This window comes from Cupressus sempervirens, chromosome 11 (assembly GCF_028749045.1).
Source record: "Cupressus sempervirens isolate cs-2001-9-10 chromosome 11, ASM2874904v1, whole genome shotgun sequence".
Classification (NCBI taxonomy): domain Eukaryota; kingdom Viridiplantae; phylum Streptophyta; class Pinopsida; order Cupressales; family Cupressaceae; genus Cupressus; species Cupressus sempervirens.
The window spans coordinates 254,559,686-254,580,955 of record NC_143128.1 but is presented as its reverse complement, the minus strand read 5'-3'; the positions used below and the strand labels follow the sequence as shown (position 1 = coordinate 254,580,955).

General features: G+C 37.6%; 1 protein-coding gene across 1 annotated transcript in view; it reads left to right on the top strand.

Annotated features, from left to right (window-relative positions):
- The window catches only part of LOC149529117 (uncharacterized), a 138,561-nt gene that overhangs the window by 65,178 nt on the left and 52,113 nt on the right, over positions 1 to 21,270 (top strand). Inside the window, exon 5 of the mRNA XM_089809662.1 lies at positions 1,179 to 1,355. Within this exon, the coding sequence (XP_089665788.1) occupies positions 1,179 to 1,355 (177 nt within the window). The remainder of the gene's footprint in view (positions 1 to 1,178; positions 1,356 to 21,270) is intronic.

The following is a 21,270-nucleotide window of genomic DNA, read 5'->3' as shown; positions in this document are numbered from 1 at the left end:
CTTTTTCCCTACCTGCGCGACCAATTTTTTCGTGATTCACAGAGGTGATTCATGTGATTTTTTGCATGAATTGCATGAATCGGTGATTCATGTGATCCATGCCATGAAATCGCTGAACTGATTCATTGGTTTCGAAAAAATTGGCAACCATGAATCGAATAGCCAAACTGGCGATTTCATGTCAATTCTCATTACCACGGTTCTACCCAATTCAAGGTGTAAAGCATGTGCTAGAGAGTGAGAGAGAGAGAGAGAGAGAGAGAGAGAGAGAGAGAGAGAGAGAGAGAGAGCTGTTGTAGGTGTTACCTTGCAAGATAAAAAATATAAGTTTCTTTCGTCTTTTATAAAAGTGCTAGTAAGCCATGTGCCCTTGCCCAAGAACTAAAAAGAAAGGTAGTTCCACTGCTCAGTTCTAGGGCTTTCGGTTCTATTTTTAAGGGTGTTCCCCTTTTAATCTGAAGAAAAGGCAATTTCTTAAATGCTGCTCAGTTTTGAATTGTCTTGGAGGTAGAAATTCAAACACTGACATGACCTAGTTTTGTTATTTGTTCCTGTGTGATAGATTTTGAATACACATAATCATTCTTGTTAGGAGAGAGCTATTGCAAATAGAAAGTTTATCTTCCCTTGACATGGCATAGAAACACTCTTCAACAATAAAGAACAAAGATTATTGCATGAGACAGGAGCAGAGACTAAAGTGCAGCAAGATAAAATGAGTCAATTTAGTTTCAGATGTAGCGAAATAGACATTGTGATGTATAGGAGATCACCTTAGTAAGTAATCTTTCAGTATTGAGGAAAGCTACAGGCGAGCACAGTCTACGTAGGATAGCAATTATGACAGGAAAATTAGTCCAGGTTTTGAACAAGGATAGATCCCAAAGGCCATGGTCTTAATTTCATACTTTTGCCCCTATACTAACAACGGGTAAGCATATAACTTTTTCATTTTTATGAGTTTTTATTGTCTGCTTGTCAAGTAATCTTATCTTCCACATCATTAGTCATAAAATATGAGTATGTACAACCAAATGTCTGCCTCATACAGAAAAATTGTGGATTATCATTTTTTTTTCACATTTTGTGGAATTTAGTTTTCCTCGTTTTACTTGATCGATCATTGTTTCAATCACCATACTTTCAATTTCTGATATCTCTGTTTTTGGTGTTGCCAGTTTGCAGTTGGTTATAATAGGAGGGGTGTGGAGGGGAATGAAGTTAGCAGGGCAGGTGCGCGAAAGAACCCTGTCATTGAGTCATCTCTTCTTTGTCGAAATGATTGTTTTCAAGTTGTAGCAGGTGCAGTGAAAGAAGTTGTACCTCTCTCATCCGTGGACTTACTATCTCCAGAGGTAAGTCTGAAGTATAATTTTTGAGGTAAATCTATGTTGAAGACTTAGAGACAATTTCTTGATGTCTCAATACTCTACTTCAAGAACTAAAACAAATATTTCTAATGCTGGAATAACAATATCAGAAGATCCTGCACTTTTTCTTTTTAGTTCACAATACGTGTGTCATGCAGTATGCTTGTAACAATGGTTAGTTTTTAAGTTTAGGGAACTACTGCATGCAGATGAGTTATATTTCATCTGCTGCTGCGTTAATCAAGATCACTATCTTGTGTGGCTCCAAATATTATAAGTTCAAGAAGCTCAAGATTCTCCTGGAAATATTTAGTTTTGAGACCTCAAATAGGCACAAAAATTGTTGGATAACCAGAAGGACATTGGTTTCATATTCTCAAAATTATAACTACAAGCTGTGATTTCCTTGTTAATTTTGAAATTGCTTCAACTTATCTTACATTTTTTATTGTGATTTTCTTTTTATTATAAAGTTCCTGATATAAACTTTAGAGTTATAGACCCTGGTGTTATCTATATCTTCTCCAACAGAAAATAAAATTCTGTATCAGAAAATTTCTAATTTAGATTGTATCTTTTCTATGTGCGCACTTCCTTTTTAAGTTCTCTTCTATTAGAATTAAAATTCATACCTTTTTGTATCACAAAAAATGGAACAAATGTGCTGTAGAAATGCTTTTCAGATTAGAAGGATAACCTCCCTGTGACAGAAAAGCTAACCTACATTAGCTTATCTTGCACAACTAGTACTTTCTATGGTATTTTCTAGGGTGGATTAGAGTACACAATAAAGACAAGCTAAATAGAAACCAAATTTTTTGTTTTTTACATCTAGAGCACAAAACTATTCAACACATGAGTGCTAGAGACTTTTTTTTCAGGAGTTTTGATTGAAAGGAATCTCTATTATTAACAAGTGTTTGTCTAGCGAAATGCAAGGACTAAACAATGCAAATACACATGCAAATTGAATAGGCTGAAACAAAAACTTGAACGTAATTGTAAATTAAATGAAAAAATTGGTACAAAGCCATGGTCTCGAGCTTTGAGCCAACTTTCAATTCAAATTTGAAAACTCACCAAAGCAATCCAATCTTCCTCAACACATAAAATACATTTCAATTGGAGTCCCCAGACTCAGACTCAACTCGGACTCGTGACTTGGCAAAATGGAAAGAACCCTCGAAATTTAGAGATTTTTAACGATTTAAAACTTGTTTCATGCACCCATTATTTAATAAAGCTTAAAGACACTATAACAACATCAAATAGAAGCTAATTTGATCACATACATAAACATCCATCCATTACATAAGTACAAATGTATATTGTAGCTGAAGGAAATAGAAAACATAGATATATAGAATTATAAATATTGTCAAATGTATATAAAATTCATGAAATTCATGACATCAAATGTTCCCAAACATTTGTGTAAAAAAAAGTCTACGGCTCAGGGTCAAGCTTAGGCTTAGAGTAGCATGTTGACAACTCTTACAAAATTATCTAAGGTAGGTCTTCAATGATTGAGCCGCTATAGTCTTTGCCTGTGACGTGCCACTCTAATTAACATTGATTGTGCTTGATCGTGCTTTATCCTCTACCATAGTCTTAACCTCAACCTCTATGGTTGCTTGGTCAACCCACTCAGGGTCCTCATTAGTGAAGACAAGATTGATAGACTCAGTAAGCCACTCATAGTATGGACTGACTTCTGCTAGAGTGATCAGAGAGGAGTCAGTGTCCAAAATTTGTTTGGTCCTAAGACAAAGGTTGTAATGAACAAAGACTAGATCATTTAAGCTCTCCACAGGCAATCTATTATGCCTCTTTGAGTGGATGTGCTCGAACATGCTACAATTGCATTCACATCGAGAAGCACTACATAGTTACTCTATGCAGATGACAATTTTTTGAACTTTGGGGTTGAAGGACCAAACATTTACCACCATCTATTTGAACAAGGAAAAAAAATCAGTCTCATTTCCAACTTAACGATTTGATTTATAAAATCAAAATGCATAGGCCATAAACTTAAGAATATTAAGCTAACATATATTTCTATTTGATTCCAATTTTGTTGGAGTGGCTTTGGACATCTTGCTTGGGAAAATCATCCCCATTGCATTATTATATGCATCCATCTCGTGTAGTGTAGTTGTACTATCTGTCATGTCCCTTGCTTTGATGCCCCCAATTTGAAATACGAACAATAATTGATAGAATAAAAATAAAATAAAAATCAATATACTCTACTTATAATGTATTATTAAAATATTTAAAAATAATAATATAAATGTAAATATGTAAATATATTATAAAAAAGAATTAATAATAATGATAAAATATAAAAGTAATCTTATAAACAAGGGACATGACACTATTGTTAAACATCTTTTGTACCACTGTATATAGGCCACTAAGAACCTCCTTATCCACCCTAAGATTATTGTGGAAACACAATACCAGATTGAGAAATGCACTGCTATTGGATGGGCATGTCAAAGTGGTTTTTCCACCTATCAATTGTCTACTAAATGAGGCCATACTTATCCTCAATTCTTGCATATATCAATCTAATGGTCTCCTTGGCTCTGTCCATGCCCTTATATATGTAGCCCATCAACAACTCAGAGGAGAACTACCAGGGGCTCAGTGACTTGCAAATAATGTTAAAGAAAAATGGTTAAGTCACAAATGCATGAAAATAAGCGCAATTGCAAAGTTGCAAACAAAACAAAAACATGCATATAAAATTATAAAAAATAAATACTAAATATTAAATATATAAATTTACTTGCATGATCTTTGCACAAGGGTTCCCAAAACCCACCTCATCGAAAATGCAACCTGCCACATCCATCCCTACAGTGGACACAACATAAGATGAGTAATCCACTCCTCACCAAGAAATATGCGCCTCAAAGCTGCCTTTGGTTTAGTCAAGGATTTTAGTGTGAGGAAATTTGAGGCAAATCTTGTAATATCAAGATGAGCCAACTCCTTTTTCCCCATGTATTGCCTCATAATGCTAAGGACTAATGCATGATTGTAGGCAAATTTGCAAATATGTTTGGTCCTATCAGTGCATTCTTTCACCCATTCAAGCTTATTGATATCCTCCAATGAAAGATCCCTGATGGATCTCTTCCACTGATCTGTTGTAATTTTATATTTTTAAATTTGTTTTCCCTTTTTATTAAAATTTTCTTGCAGAGCTAGAGAGAAGTTGCAGAAGTTGCAGATTTTTTTGAATATACGCCTAATATGTAGCTAGATGAAGATTTACAATAATATCCAGATGATTACAACTAAGAATAAAGCCAACCTGAAGGCGTGAAGGTGAAATATGAGCCTAGAAGGAAGCTACGGCCAGAATCCAGCTCTTAAATGCTGTACGTGGAAAAGTAGATGGCTGCTAGGCATGGCCGTATAGCTGCAAAGTGCCCACACGTGGGTAAAATACCCAAACCCCAGCTAAAACTCTTACTCACTACTGCATTCCCTAGAAGAAACAATGCACAATCTCTAAGATGCTTCTGACTGCAAGAATCCAGACCACTGTTTTTGGGGCTACGTCCCAAACAGGCAAAGCATGTGGGTTTGGTGTCCCAAATGCTGAAAGCTCAATCAGAGCCCAAAACACAAATCCAAGAGGTAATATGTCAATAATACCTTCGAACTTTGTCTTTACCTCCTTATAACCCACCAAATTTAGCTCGCACCCTAAAAGCGTCCCCATGTGGCGTTGGGTTATAAAATAATATATTTCTCATTTTTAAAGTGGTCAAGTATCCAGAAAATGACCTTTTTCTCAATAGAAAGAAATTTGTTCACTAAAATGCTCTGAGTCAAAAGAGAAATATTTAGAAAAGTTCAAGACCTTTCCAACGAGCTATTACAACAAGGGATATTCATCCAGATGAGGCCAAAAAACCCTCTTATTACTTCAAAATGGCTATAACTTAGCCTTATTTAAATTATTAAAATGCTAACTTGGGAGAATATTTAAATATATTAAAATATTTCCCAAATAGCGAACTGATAGCCAAAACACCTCTACAAGGTGAAACTGAACTCGTCACCACCTGTGACTGATGCCGGATAATCGGAAATAATTGACAGTCTCATCCTTCAAAATTAGGGATACTCCTAAAAAATAGGAACGTCTCTGAATCTCTCGAAACTGAAACCATAGGATGATCTTGTAGAGACTCAAGACTATAACCCATCTACACCTCCTAAAATGTAAGAAACTCCTACAATTAAGGAACTGCTCTCAATTGCCCTCCTATTGTCTGAAACTCCAGATCCGAACACTGTATACCCTGACTGAGTCCCTAAACACCATTGCCATCCTACGAGACTTTAATGATAGGCCAACTCTATCGTCTCTGATGTCCACTCTAGAAAGGGGACATGACATCCAACATGGGGCAAGGCAGTGGACCGCGCATGGAGACCAATTTTTTTTCAAGTGCCTCTCCATCAAAAGTTTACTTGTAGCAATTTAAAATTAATTATAAGTTTTTTTTTGATTAGTAATATGGTATTTTTATTAATAATAAAGTTAGGTCACATATAGATTCATTACAACTATAAAACCACCATTCTTGTTCAACATACATGCTGTTCTCAAAAAACTACCTACACTCTCCTTAAAACTACACTTCAAATTGCTTGACATAATTATTAGGAATAACACCCAATACTCCTTATCTACCTAATTACATTCTATTAACAACGTCAACCATAGGCACATTAATATCCCTTCACTTTTGCACAAAAACTCGCCAAAAACTGTCTACAACGATTATAACATGTGAACTCAGCCCCCATTATTAAAAAAAATTACAAAATCACAGGTCTGCATTTTGCATCAATCCCTGTGCATAATCGACTATTCCCCATTTCAAAAACATTTATAAACAAGACCAATAACTATAGACATAACACAAAGGCCCAAAAAGAATAGAGCCTTGCAACTTACTTTTGTGCGACCTCCTTTTGTAGAGCATTTCTCCCATTCCTTTAAGTTTGACCACAACGCGGGACCTGCACTAGAAAATGTTCCACAACACCATCTTTAAAATTAATCAGAAATTTAGATGTGATGCGGAAATTTAAAATAAATTTTTGGATGGTTCTCCATCAAAACTTAAAATTTCATCTGTAGCAGCATAACTTGCTGCATTACTTGTCACCACCTGCATGACATTGTCTCCCCCCATCTTATATATGACTTCCACAATAGCCTCACATAAGTATGTGACATTTTTTGCATGTGAGGAAGCATCAATTGACATAAAAAATATGGTGGGTTCTGAAAAATAAAGCAAAATAACAATCAATGATCACTAATCATTAATAAATCAAAATCATAATTCAGTGCATTTAGGGAAGTAGAATGATCAATTACCTGTACAAGAAATAACAAAATTTAGGATTGTTCTATTCTTTCTATCCATCCAACCATCTATCATGATGGTGTAACCCTTTTGGTTCCAAGACTCTTGGCGGTCCTTCAACTCAAATTTCATATCATCAACCATTTCTAATAAGAGGGGGCCGCTTAACTTAGTATCAGGAGAGGCTTTAAACCCCGCCCCACAAATGGCCAGAATATCTATTATGCTTTGCCAGTTAAGAGACTTGTCACAAATAGATTATCATTAGATAAAGAAAGTTCAACTTCAAACTATAAATTTTAAAATTTAATTTTAAACTTAAAGCAATCAAATAAAAAAGAATTACCTAGCTGCAATAAGTTGAATGTTGCAAAACTACCAAAACTTCCAAATTTTCTTGCATTATCATGGACCTCCTTGTTCCAACCCATGCTCTCAAGCGAGCATTGTGCACTAGGGGTAGTTGGTGACACAAAGTAATTCTCCAACTTGGATATTTGGACTCTAGGACCATGTAATATCCCTGACATTATAAATAATTTAGTTAAATATTATTTATTTGTATGACTTCAAAATTTAATTGTAATATCTTTCTAGCCCCTTTTTAATAAGTTAGGTATTATTATTTTTAGCTGTTTCCACAAATTTGTAGTCCTTCAGGAAGTTTCCCGAAGTATTTATAAGGTCGAGCTAGTTATTGTTGTAGGCATGTGATTTGGATATTTTATTTGTATTTGCGTACTCCAGTAGCAAGTTCAATGTTGTTTATTGTTTCAGAGGTGCAAGATCCTCCCTACTTTCACACTTTGCAGTTTTGATCTGCCTACTTACTATAAATGGATATCTACTGTGTATCAATTCCATATTATTCTTGAGGCTTCATCTCTTTATTTGTACAAATTCCTTCATGACAAACTAAGAAGAGTATTAATTATTGTGTTCCAAAACTTTGGATCTAACATGCATAGATAATAATCAACAACCACACACAATTCCATTTCTGTGCAAAAGTTAGTGGAGACGTATGATCAATATCTCCCAAGTAAGTTATACGGAGAAAAATCACATTCAAGACAAAAATCGTTCCAAGAGGAAAATCAACATAAGTGGAAAAATATCCCCTTTTGGCCGAAATCACCTTCAGACAAAAAATATAAAAAAATCACCTTTAGTGCATTATAGTGGTATTTGAGTTGGTGATTTTGCCAAATTGTTAGGTAGTGGATTGAGGTGTACAACAGAAGTAGGTATCTTTCTGCTAATAGAATAGGGGAACCGCATGATCCTGCCACTGAAGTCATGACACCATTAATGGAGCTAACTAGAAGCCAAAATCAACTCAACGAAACCGTGGTTAGAAAGTAACAACAACAACTCATATGGAGGAGACATTTTAGAAGTTAGTTGAATGAAGAGTAAAGTAGGCACGATGATTATTCCATCATGGGTAGAGTAAACACATTACTCTTGACCATCAATGCTGACATTTTCTCAAAAAAAGAAAAGCACCTCGCGGCGAGTGAGAACATACTTTCCAGAAGTTACAAGAGCAATTGAGAAAATATGGGAAGGATGCAACTCTTGAGGGAGATATATCCTTCAAGGATTATGTCAATCTGCCAATAAAATACTTGGGCGGCAGGAGTTGTGGCTACTACAATGATCACATCAAGTGGAAGATAAACACACTAATTTATCATCCTTTGATTAGACGAGATCAATATTTGCACAAGAATGGGTGTAGAAGGGAGATACCTACTTTCATCTTAACCCGATGCCTGAGGATGGGGCGATCAAATTTGGTGCACTTCATTTGGAAGCGGTCGCTCACAAATGGTGGCATTATGGAATGGTCACCCTCGACCACGATCAAGTATCCTCATATGTTGAATTCATGGAGAGGCTGATACGCTACTTCAACGAAAAGGATTCACAATCAACTTCAAAGAGTTGGCACAACTGATTTGAGAGGTGATTGATTGTGTTATTCATGGATGGGCTAATGGAACCCTTGAAGGGTTAGGTGAAAGGGTTCAACCCGAGCATGCTCAATGAAGAAAATAAGAAGGATGTGACATCTTCTTTACACCCCTAAACACCTCTTTCATAAAGGAGTAAGATAATCCCATCCAAAGACGCCATCATTGGATGAGGGTACAACTCAGAATCTCAGGAGGAAACTCTGTTCATTTGCAGGGAGTCATGGGAATCAGGGTACTGATGCTTAGGAAAAGAGAAGATCAATTACATTGAGGTGATCACAGGTGATGGGCATGAGCAAATTGAGCCACCAAAAGAGGAGTCTACAGAAGAAATAAATCGTGCGGAAAAAAATGTCACCACTTGTATGGAGGGGAGGTGTCATTTCAACACTTATTGGCACCCAATGATGTACTGTGTTTTGGGTATGTGGGACACTCTAGAGGCAGCGAGTTATAGTCATGCTTGACAGTCGGGCTATGCCCAACTTTATCAGTTTGTCTCTTGTCGCCTGAAGGGGAGTACAAAAGAACATGAAGGTTCAATGTCAAGGTGGCGTGAAAAAATCTTTGGTCATGCACTCATTTGGTTCTGTAGCTGAGCATTTCCATGGGAAACTACAAAGGATTTCTTTGTAGTAGATCTAGATGATACAAATGTCATATTGGGCATTCAGTGGATGGAGATCCTCAACCAAGACATACAGAGCTTCAAAAGAATAAAGTTCTCATTTGAGGTATATGGTAAGAAGTTAGTTTTGAGAGGTATGTTAAATGACTGCCTGAGGGAGGTCTTGGCGAAATGAATGGAAGCCATTTTTTGACATGATGAAGGCGTTTGGGGGGCTAACTGCTCATCTCAACATAGCTTGTGAAAGGGCAACAAACTTTCTACCAGGATAAGGAGCTTCAGGTGGTATTGGAGAAGCACAACTTGGTGTTTGCTGACGCTCCACCTTTTATACCCCTACATCGAGGTTTTCAGAACACCATCGAGTTGCAGGAAGGAGCCAAACTTGTTATCATCACACCCTATCACCATCCGAAGAAGTTTAAGGAAGAGACAGAGAAGGCAATCCAGGAACTCCTTGATAAAGGATGGATCCGGCCTAGCTCCAACCCCTTTGCATCATCAGTGGTATTTGTGAAGAAGGACAAGACTCTTAGGATGTGTGTCAACTACCGTGCATTGAACAAGAAGACCGATGAGTTGTTAGATGAGCTGCATGACATAGTCTATTTCTCCAAACACGATCTCTCCTCCAACTACCACTAGATCCACATGAGGGAGCAAGATGTCGAGAAGACAACTTTCCATTGCTACTACAGTCACTAGGAGTTCTTGGTCATGTTGTTTAGGTTAACCAATGCTCTAACCACTTTCTAGTCTTGAATGAACCATATCTTCAACAAACGAGCTATTTTTTTCTGGTGCTCTTTGATAATATACTCATTTACAACAAGACCTAGGAGTAACATTTGAAACGTTTGGGTGAAGTATTGGGGATCATGGAGTCACAATCATTATTTGCCAAGAGGTTCAAATATGTGCTTGAGATGTTCAAGATCTTGTACACCAGTCACGTCATTAGTGTTTGAGGGGTACAGGTTTACTAGGAGAAGCTTCTAGCAATTCTAGAAGTTTCTGACAATTCTAGATTGGCCTCCACCCAAGATTCTCTTGAAGTTGTATTGATTCTTCAGATTGTGGAGTTATTATAGAAGGTTTCTTAAAGGGATTTTCACAGCTTGCTTGCACCACTGATAGATTTGACGAAGAAGGGATCCTTCCATTGGGATGAGCAGGTGCAACACACCTTCGACAAGTTGAATGAAGTCATGAGTACATGTTTGTTATTAACACTACTAGATTTCACTCGACTCTTCATTCTACAATGCAATGCCTTGGGTGAAGGCCTTGGAGCGGTGTCAATGCAAAACCATCACCCTATCACGTTCAAGAGTTGGAAGGTCCCGAGAATGGAATGCATGTACTCCATTTATGACAAGGAAATGCTCGCCAACATCCACACATTGGCAAGGTTTCGATAGTACCTTGTTGGAGCAAAGTTTGTTGTGTGGAAAAATTAGACAAGGGAAAAAGGGTTTGAATGAGCTATGACAAAAATAAGTGAGAAAAACCCAAGCATATGATTTTGATATTGAGCAAAAGGGCAAGAATAATGTGGTAGCCGACATCCTATTTAGAAGACTTGCCATGTGTTCCTTGTCACAGATCACGATAGATTGGAAGACACACTTGCTGGTTGAGTACTCAAAGAATTGTTTTACATGCAAAGTGATGGATGGACAAATACAAGATGATAGGTACAAGGTGGTTAACGACATCATCTACTAAAAGGTCAAAATCTTTTTGGTACCCAAATTGAAGATGAAGGAGAAGATTCTAAGGGAAGTTCATGACTCACCTCTTGCAAGACGTCCAGGGTACCTCAAGACATTAAGGCATGTTTGGGAGAGGTTTACTTTGAAGGGACTAAAGGACGATATCCTTCAGTACGTATGGAAGTTCTCTACTTGCCAATATAATAAATCCAAGCATACCTTGCCTACAAAACTATTACCACAACCCCTACCAATACCTGAACATAAATGGGAAAGCATTTTGATGGATTCTATTAGTGAGCTTTCGAGAGTGAAAGGGAGAGATTGCATTCATGTCGTGGTGGATCGTTTGATCAAATATGCCTATTTCTTTGCCATTCCCACAGGATATCAGGTGACTCAAGTGGCCAAGTTGTTTTTTTGGGAGGTGTTCCACTTGTGTGGCCTTCTGTGGAACATGGTAATAGGGATAGTCATTTCTTTTGCACTTTTTGGGTGGAGTTACTTTGGTTGGCAGGAACAAAATTTTGCGTTGTATGAGCTACCACTTGTAAGTGGATGATTAGATGGAGATTGTGAACAAATGACTACAGTGTTACCTTAGAAACCACGTTTTAGTGCAACAAAAGGTGTGGGTCCTTTGGTTGCACTTAGGAGAGTAGGCATGTTTCCCTTGAAGGCATTCTATGGTTATGAGCCTTCGACATTTAGGGATCTAGCATGAGGTGATAGTCGTGCATTGAGAGCCAAGGATTGGTTGCAGGAAAGTTTGGATATGTTAAGGGCTCTGAAGGACACTCTATAGAGGGCTCAGAATTAGCAGAAGATCTATGTTGACCGACACAAGGTGGAGCAAAGTTTTGAGGTAGGAGACATGGTATACCTCCGGCTACAATCGTACAAATAATCTTCCCTAAAGAAAAGTGGTGCTGAGGAGTTCAGGCTGCGCTTCTATGTGTTAATGTTGTATCTTTAGTTGGATTAGTTTGATCAAGAGATAAATTGTTTTAAATAATTATATTGAAATCATTATGTTTACCAGTTAAACATTATTATCACTGATTAATAATTATTAGATCATTCACACACACACATATATACATACATACTTGAGTATATATATATTGTATAAGGTCAATAACATCTAATAATTATTAATCAATGATAATCATTTATCAATACTATATCAAACTGAATATCAATCTGATTGAATCGATACATTTAAATTGTGTGCAGTAATAATGATTTAAACTGATCAAATGTTGTTATCAATTTAATTGATAACTTCATAACATACAAAGTGTGGAATATAATCCTTTATAAAACAATTGTCTATTAGCAAAGATTATCGCTGTCTTGAACCAATGCTTATTAGTATTGCATTATAATCATGGGGCATGTTTCATATAGAGACATGTCCCTACGTGGACTTGGGCCACGTTGAGACATGTCTCTACATGATACATGCCAAAAGCCACGTTGAGACATGTCTCTACATGAGACATGCCTATTTTGCATGTATCTATAATCAGATCTGCCAAGCACTTGAAACACACAGACTCACAACAGTGTTACTATAAGTTGTAGAAATCTCTCATTTATATGTTTGGATTTCATATTCAAAGCAAGCATAGAGATATACTTACAGGTTGGCAGCCCAATTTATTTGTACAAATCTGCAATAGGAATTTAATCAATCATATCAAATGGAGATTCAGTGAGAGTGCAGTCATCACATCAAGGTACATATATACAAAATAAGAAAAACGGTATTACAATCTGATCCTATTTCTTAAACATGGTATCTGTTTACTTATTGCACTTACTTAAGTTTACTTAGGGTAATGCATTATTTAATTATTTTGCATTATTTTATTATTTATTTAGGTGGGACACTTAGGAGTTTGTGTACTCTCATGAGTTATGCAACTCTAATTATGCACCTGGTGTCTACAACATAGGAGTTTGCATCATTCACTGTGTTGTCATGTTGACAACACAATTATTCGCACTCCTAATTTAGCACATGTTGTCTACACCACTGATTTGCGTGCTACATCATTGTAGGCTTATCTTCACATCATCGCACTTAATTCCGTGCTTAATTGAGGATAATCCATATTTGGTGGACATGTGTGCCTGGTTGTATGACTTATCATGATGTTGACTTCTATGCATTCTAGAAGCTCTCCTGAGGCCTTTATATACAGGCACTCCTAGTGTACTCTTGATATGGAAGCTGACATTTTGAATGAATATCGTCATTCTGATCATACTCTAGCTCATTGGTCTACTGTGTGCTTGTGTTAGAGTTCCTTGGTCTTGGGTGAATTCTGGCCTAAGCCAAATTTTTACATGGTATCAGAGCCGAGGGAGATTCTCTACACATAGCCGTTCGAGATTGTTCATTCTTCAACACCTCGACCCGAATCCGAAGGATTTGTAGAAATTGGGAGCGTCTAAAGCCAAATCTAACTTCACTATTGCGTTCGGAGCGTTGATTCGGTGAAGATCGATTATAAATTTGCATATGCTGGGTGGAAGTTGATCGTGAGGCAAAATTTATTTGCAAAACGAAACCCGAAGGCCCCGATTTGCAGTTCGTGTATGGTCATTTTATTGATCTGATTATTTGTGTTTTAGATTTGATTTAATTATTTCTTTGTAATTCTAATGTATTTTTCGAAATTATTTTTCGAATATTTTGCCCAATCGGGCGTTCAGGTAGATAATTATTTTTTAGCTGAACCGGGCATTGTCACCCTGGCTTGGCTCTGTAATTTATTTGGTAGAATATTCTGTTATTAATTTATCGCAGGGTTTTATCAATTTTTTGGCGAGTATTTTCCTCTGAAATCCGGGCTTCGCAGTGGAAATCCGTACTACAAATTTTGGCATAGCTGCAGAATATACTTGCTACCAAACCTACCGCATATCTTACTAAATTCGGCGGCCAACTCACTAGCAAACGCCTTTCCAATACCTGGCGGACACAGCTTCGTTGTTTTCACCTCCCGTGACTTTTCTTTTAAACAGCTCGGAGGGCTTCTACGCGATGCATGTGGGACTATTTACATAGTCCACTCGCCAAAATTTTCAAACCCAGTTGCAAAGAGTAGTTTCTGGCGGATGTCTAAAGTTCCAGCGCCCGTGCACAATCTTTTACTGCGACACAAGTTGTGCCCAATCAGATGCCATGCGGCGTACTGTAACATGCCCAGCATTGGAGACACGGATCGATAAATACACCGGACACGATAGGATAGCTCAGGTCTGACTCAACCAACTCGTCACCAGTGAGTCAACAAATATGGTCCAGCGTGAAGCACACGTTATTGACACATGGCAGCTAATCCTCAGTAGTTCTCTTCGCCATGTAAGCTCGCAGGGTTGACACGTCATCAACATACAGTTAGCTCCAAGTCTTCCACCCACGTGGCATTCCATACCTCCAAGTCAGCCCGGCACGTAGACAGCCGTACTTGCAGTCACCAGACAAGGCTGCATTGTTCGTATGGTTCCGTACAGGCTGTATGATGATGACGTCATTAAAGGGATAGGGCGATGCTGACATCATCATTTCCTGAGCCCAAATTTGATGGCCGTTTGACTGTCATACTAGGCCAAATTTGGACTACTGCGACGGCCGTATGACTGTCAAATTTAACCCCATCTTTTGCTGATGCAACCCCTCTCCAGATTGATTTTCAATTTTGCAGTCCAACTTTGGGAGGCCATATCTCAGTCATCCGGACTCCAAATCAGGTGCGATTTTTTTTTAAATTGGGTAGAATTTCCTAAATTTTTCAGTGGTGTAGCTCTTTTCTGGTTTTGTTGCACGAATTGTTTAGAAATTGTGTTTTTTGGTGACTGTACTTGCATAATCCTGCATTTTGCAACTTCAAATGCTTTGTACGGGCACATCTGGAGTCGAAAACAAGTTTCGTTTTTTTTGAAAGTGCGTTATTTTTCGTCTACTTTCCAGATCTACTATTAGATTGAAGGGTTGTGTGGACAAAAGTGTCACTTTTAGGAATAGGATCTTTCTTTGCTTTGTATTGCTTCAGAATTGTTGCACATTGTAAAGTTCCAGATTTGTAATCTATTTAGAAGTTATAGCAAGAAAAATCAGAAGTCCACGAAGGCCAAAATTGGCAAGTGTCCCGTTGTAATCGCACTACTGATAAAGTGCCCAAAGCATCTATTTTGGGGGAGTTTCTTGATTTAGTGAAAAAGGGGGGGTGTTCTTGGTGTTGTGTTCTCTCTTTTCTGCACTTTTCTTTCATTTTCTACATTATGGACAACTTTAAGTTTCCTAAATTAACTCCTTATAACTATGCTATATGGTCCATAAAAATGTGGTATCACTTAATGCATAATGGAGTTTCACAATATGTAGATGGTACTCTTCCTAAACCAGCAGGTGATAAAGTATCAGAAAGTGATATTTCAGCATGGGTAGCAATGGATAGGAAAGCTCTAGGTGATATATGTTTGGGGGTTGATGATAAGATCATGTATCAAACCAAGAAGTGTTCTATATCCAAGGAAGCTTGGGATACCCTCGAAAACCTCTATGGGAAAGTGTCTGAAGAGGATGTGTTCAAAATTGAAGATGAGCTTGTTTCCTTAGATCCTAAGTCATATGATTCAATACAAGATTTCATCATCAAGGTGAATGAACTAAGGACTACGCTTACTAATTGTGGGAGTTTTATCAAAGATGACAGATTGATCTATCTCATACATAACAAGTTGCCATCGGAGTATTCCACATTTGTATCTTCTTTAACACCTCAAAGACTACCTTAGGGTCTGCCTACAAGAAAGTCACTTTTGATGAATGTGCTAAACTGTTGGATGATGAAGAAAAGAAGTTGAAATCAATGGGGATTCTCAAATCACCTCAGTCTAAAGCATTGGTGGCCAACAATGAGGGTTCTCAAAATTCAGCTGGACAGTCCTCAAATAAAGGAAAGGGTAAGAAGAAATAGAAGAGAAAATCAGAGGATGCAGAAAAGACAACACCACAATTCAATCAACAAGACAAGTCCTCAAATTCCAACAAGAAGGGGGACAACAATAAGGAGAAGAAGAAGTGCACTTATTGCAAGAAATCGGGTCATTAAGAGCATGAGTGTTATCTTAAAAAGATTGATGAGTTGATCAACATCATGAGGAAACATAATGTTCCATTGCCTAATGCTTACAAGGATAAAGGATCTTCTTCAGATTCAAAGGGAAAAGGGCAAGCACTCATGGCTAATTCAAACTCTTCAAAGGAATGGATATTTGACTCAGGTGCCTCATATCATATGGGTTCTTCGAAGGAGGATTTCTCTTCAATGAAGCATTCAAAGGTACCACACATCTTCATGGGAGATGATAGAAAAATGGAAGTTGAAGGGAAAGGAAATGTAGAAATGGAAAATGGAGAGTTTCAAGATGTTCTCTATGTTCCAAACCTAAGCTCAAATCTCCTTTCAATCTACCAAATCACTCACCTTGGAGATGGACATAGAGTTGAGTTCCTTGTAGACTCAGTAAAAGTGCACAGTTTTAAAGACGATTCCTTGGTTGCAGTGGGGAAAGTGAATCATAACAAAAGGTTGTACTCTTTCTCCCATTTTGTGCCCAAGTCTCCTTCAAAGGCCTTGTTAACTCAATCAAATTCAAAGATGCAATTATGGCATGAGCGGTATGGTCATCTTGACTTCCGCTATCTTCAACAACTTTGCACAAACCAAATTGTCAAAGGTCTACCACAATTCAACTTTTCCCACGGTGAATGTTCAACAGATTCAGTGGATATGCATCCAGAGGGGAAGTTACAGAGAGGGAAGTCTTCAAGAGCACTAGGTGTTCTACAGATGGTTCACATGGTATTAGCAGGTCCTTTTGCATTCAGCCAGGGCCGCTACATACTTACCTTTGTTGATGACTTTTCAAGGTTCACTTGGGTCTATTTTCTTCATAACAAGAATGAAGTGTTGGACAAGTTTCTAGCCTTCAAGACCCATGTTGAACGTAAATCCAGAAAGGTCATCAAAGTTCTCTGAATGGACAATGGAAGCATGTATGTGAATATAAGACTTATGGACTTTTGTAGACTCGAGGGCATTGATCTTCAGACTCTGTCAACATTCAGTCCGCATAAGATAGATGTTGCAGCTTTGAGGATCCGAACTCTTAAGTCTATGGCAAGTTGCATTATACAGGCCAAGTCTCTAGATCTATCATTAGATGTTGAAGCATTCTCCAGTGCCACTCACATTCTTAATCGATCTCCTCATCTAGCCTTAGATGGCAAGACTCCTTTTGAGGCATGGTGCGGCAGAAAACCTATTGTGACACACTTTAGAGTCTTCAGTTGTCCTGCATGGGCAAACAGATCTTCCAGGGGTTGCAAGGCATAGTCACCTCGGCCTTGTACTTTCATTGGTTATGAGGACAATTTGAAGGCATACAGACTTCTAGATCTTGAGACACATCAGATTTTTGTGGAGAAGGATGTATACTTCGAGGAAAGTTCACCAAGTATGTCCTCTACTCCTCTCCGCACATCATACAGTGTGGAAACTGATAGTGACACCAGCGATAGTGCTTCAACAGATTCAGACACGTGGGGTTGTATCGATAGTTGCAGCAACAGGTCACTTCATCAGTTCAGTCCACATGCATACATAGCCATAGTGATAGGTCTAGCACAGTAGGGTACATCCAGTCTTCCAGGTACAGGTTTAGTGACAAATTTGGGGGACAGTATTGATGATCTGCCTCTTCTTCTTGATGCAGAATTACCTTCTTCAGTTGTCACGAGAGTTCCATCCGACTTTCTTGTTCATTATCTACATGATCAATCGTCATAGGTTGAAGTGATTGTGGATACTTATGATCAACAGTTGCAACAGGGTTCTTCATCAGTTGTAGAGACAGACAGTTCTTTGAGACAGGTTCTTCAGCTAGTTGAGCAGGTTTCACAGACATCACTTATCCATGGGATTCTTTCCACACACAGCGGAAGCGTCTCATTTGTACCTTTGGCATTGTTTCTTCCTAAGGGGAGGAACACCATTATGTACTCTTGGATCAACTTTTTCATCGGAGCAGTCACTGTTCGACATTCTTTTTTTTGGGGGGGGGGAGGGGAGCCTATTCTGTCTCTCTTCGTCTTCTCATCATTCTCTTATGTATATATTGTATGTATGTCGTAATGGGGGGGTCTTGATTACTCCATCCATCCATGCATCCCTATTCATCTCTCTTTTTGGTGGAGGGTTTTTCCCACAAGGTTTTCCCTCTTTCTCCGCTTTATGAGAGATTGCATATCATTATGTACATAGGTACCTAGCATGGCCTAGTAGTCGGGACCCATCCTGCATTGCATCCTAGATTTCGTAAGCTTAAGGGCATTCCCCTAAGTTGCACTTAAGGGGGGGTGTTGGTGTAAATAAGTAATTACTTATTACACTTACTTAAGTTTACTTAGGTTAATGCATTATTTAATTATTTTGCATTATTTAATTATTTATTTAGGTGAGACATTGAGGAGTTTGTGTACTCTCATGAGTTATGCAACTCTAATTATGCACATGGTGTCTACAACGCAGGAGTTTGCATCATTCAGTGAGTTGTTATGTTGACAACACAGTTATTCGCACTCCTAATTTAGCACATGTTGTCTACACAACTGATTTGTGTGCTACACCATTGTAGGCTTATCCTCACATCATCGTATTTAATTCCGTGCTTAATGGAGGATAATCCATATCTGGTGGACATGTGCCTGGTTGTATGACTTATCATGATGCTGACTTCTATGCATTCTAAAAGCTCTCCTGAGGCCTTTATATACAGGCACTCCTAGTGTACTCTTGATATGGAAGCTGGCATATTGAATGAATATCGTCATTCTGATCATACTCTATCTCATTGGTCTACTGTGTGCTTGTGTTTGAGTCCCTTGGTCTTGGCTGAATTTTGGCCTAAGCCAAATTCTTACAGTATCAGAGCCTCGTCGAAGATAACACCAAGATCAAATAAAAGTAATCAGAAAGTCTAAAACACCATCAAAAGAAATTAGCAAACATGGTGAGCAGAATTAGATTCGAAGATAAACTTGATGGAGCCATAGTCTCTTGGAAACTCAGGATAATGATGGCAAAGAACAAGTATTAGACTCATTTGTGAAAAATGTTGTTCTTATACCAGATGATGAGAATGAGAAACTACAATGGAAAAAGAACAACAACAAAGCCATGAAGATTCTAGCAGACGTAGTAAAGGATCATATAGCTCCAGTTATATCAAAGTTGGATACTGCACATGCCATTTTTACCTTCTTAGAAAACATGTATGAGATAAACAATAGTAGTAGAGGTCTTGCACAGAAACAACAACTGCATCATGTAAAAATGAACAAGGTGAATCTAGTACATCATATTTTATAAGAATAATTGAGTTAAGAGACCAACTATCTAGTATCGGCCATATGATTAACAACAAGGAATTAACAATGCTGGCTATAAACATGCTTCTCACGTCCTGGGAATCATTCATACAAGGGATAAGCGCCCGATCCAAACTTCGAATGATTAAAAATTGACTATATTGAAGAAGAATCAAGACTAATCATGAGAGGGATTAGGACAATTAATTCTGGTGGAGAGATTCAATTATTGACTACAAATTCACACTAGAAAGGGAAGAAAGAAAACTTCAAATGAAAAAGGGGAAGAGACAACAATAAACATTCATTCAAAAGAAGGAAGGACATGTTTAAGGTACACTGCTATAGACATGACAAGTATGGACATGTTGCCGCAAAATGTTCGAAAAGACTCATGTCAAGCCTCACTAGCAGAGGTCAAGGATATAGAAAGAATAATATTCTTTTCAGCTTTATCAAGAAAATTTATGATCAACATAAATACTTGGATTATTGACAGTGGAGCATCCCATCATGTAACTGAATTCAAAGAACAACTAGAAAGTCTTGGAGAGAATTTGAATGAAGAAGTCAACATTGGAAATAACTCTACCTATCTTGTGAAAAGAATCGAGACCTATAGAATTCAACTAAAACCTAGAGATTCCCTACAATTAACTAGAGTGCTATTTGTACCAGTGTTGGCTAAAAGTTTTGTATGTCACTGACTACGACCTACAAAATTGTGACTTTAGGCAACATTTCATGGGATTTTTCTCTCCTCTTAGCAATAGGGGAAGGTCCCTTCTTACCCTAGGTGACTTCAATAGGCACTTAATTGAAATTACAAAAAGAATGGTTCTCTTGATCAATTCCTCTTTTTTCAAGAATGATTTGCATACAACTTTTCAACTTAACAAAAAGTGCTTTATTGCTACGATGAACTTGGAATTGATGTAAGAACAACACTAAGGGCAATAATTTACTTTTTATATTTTGTGAAACGAAAACAGGAACCCATAGTCTCCTACATTCGTCTTGTATAAAGACCCAAGCAGAATAACCAGTAACACACAAAGTCTCTTATTGGATACTCTCAAATTCAATAAAAACACTTACAATTGAAGCTCAAAGTCTTCAAATCTAAGTGATTACAGCCATTACTATCTATCACAATTTGTCCTCCTGCATCATAAAGTTTTCAAAAGATCAAATTGGTTTTGAATGCAATAGGCAGTTCAAAGTCTACACTATTAAATTCGAATATTTCTTGATCAAAGCTCTAAAACTCACAATCAATATTTAGAAAATGTTGTCACATAACACCTTGAATCAACAGAAAGTTTGAAAGGAAGTTGCCTCTTTTATCGATAGCAATTTAGATTTACATCCAAGCACAAAGTCTTAGAGTGCACATATGGAAAAAATTTCTTGCCTTGCAAAAGATGATTATTTACATTGAGCTCCCTCCTTTATATAGGAAAATAGGAGAGAGAAAAGTGGAGAAAAAAGGGGAAATTCTCAACCACCTTGACTTATTCTCTAACAAACTTCTAACTAACTAATTTGACTTATTCAATGTTGCATGTCTAATGCGATTGCAACTTGATTGCATGTCACAACTTTGCACGTGATACTATCATATGCAATTACATCTTGTTTTTCCATTGCATGTAATATGTAAATTACAAATTCATGATATGTGATGAACATAATCTAAGTGCTTGACAAGACACAAC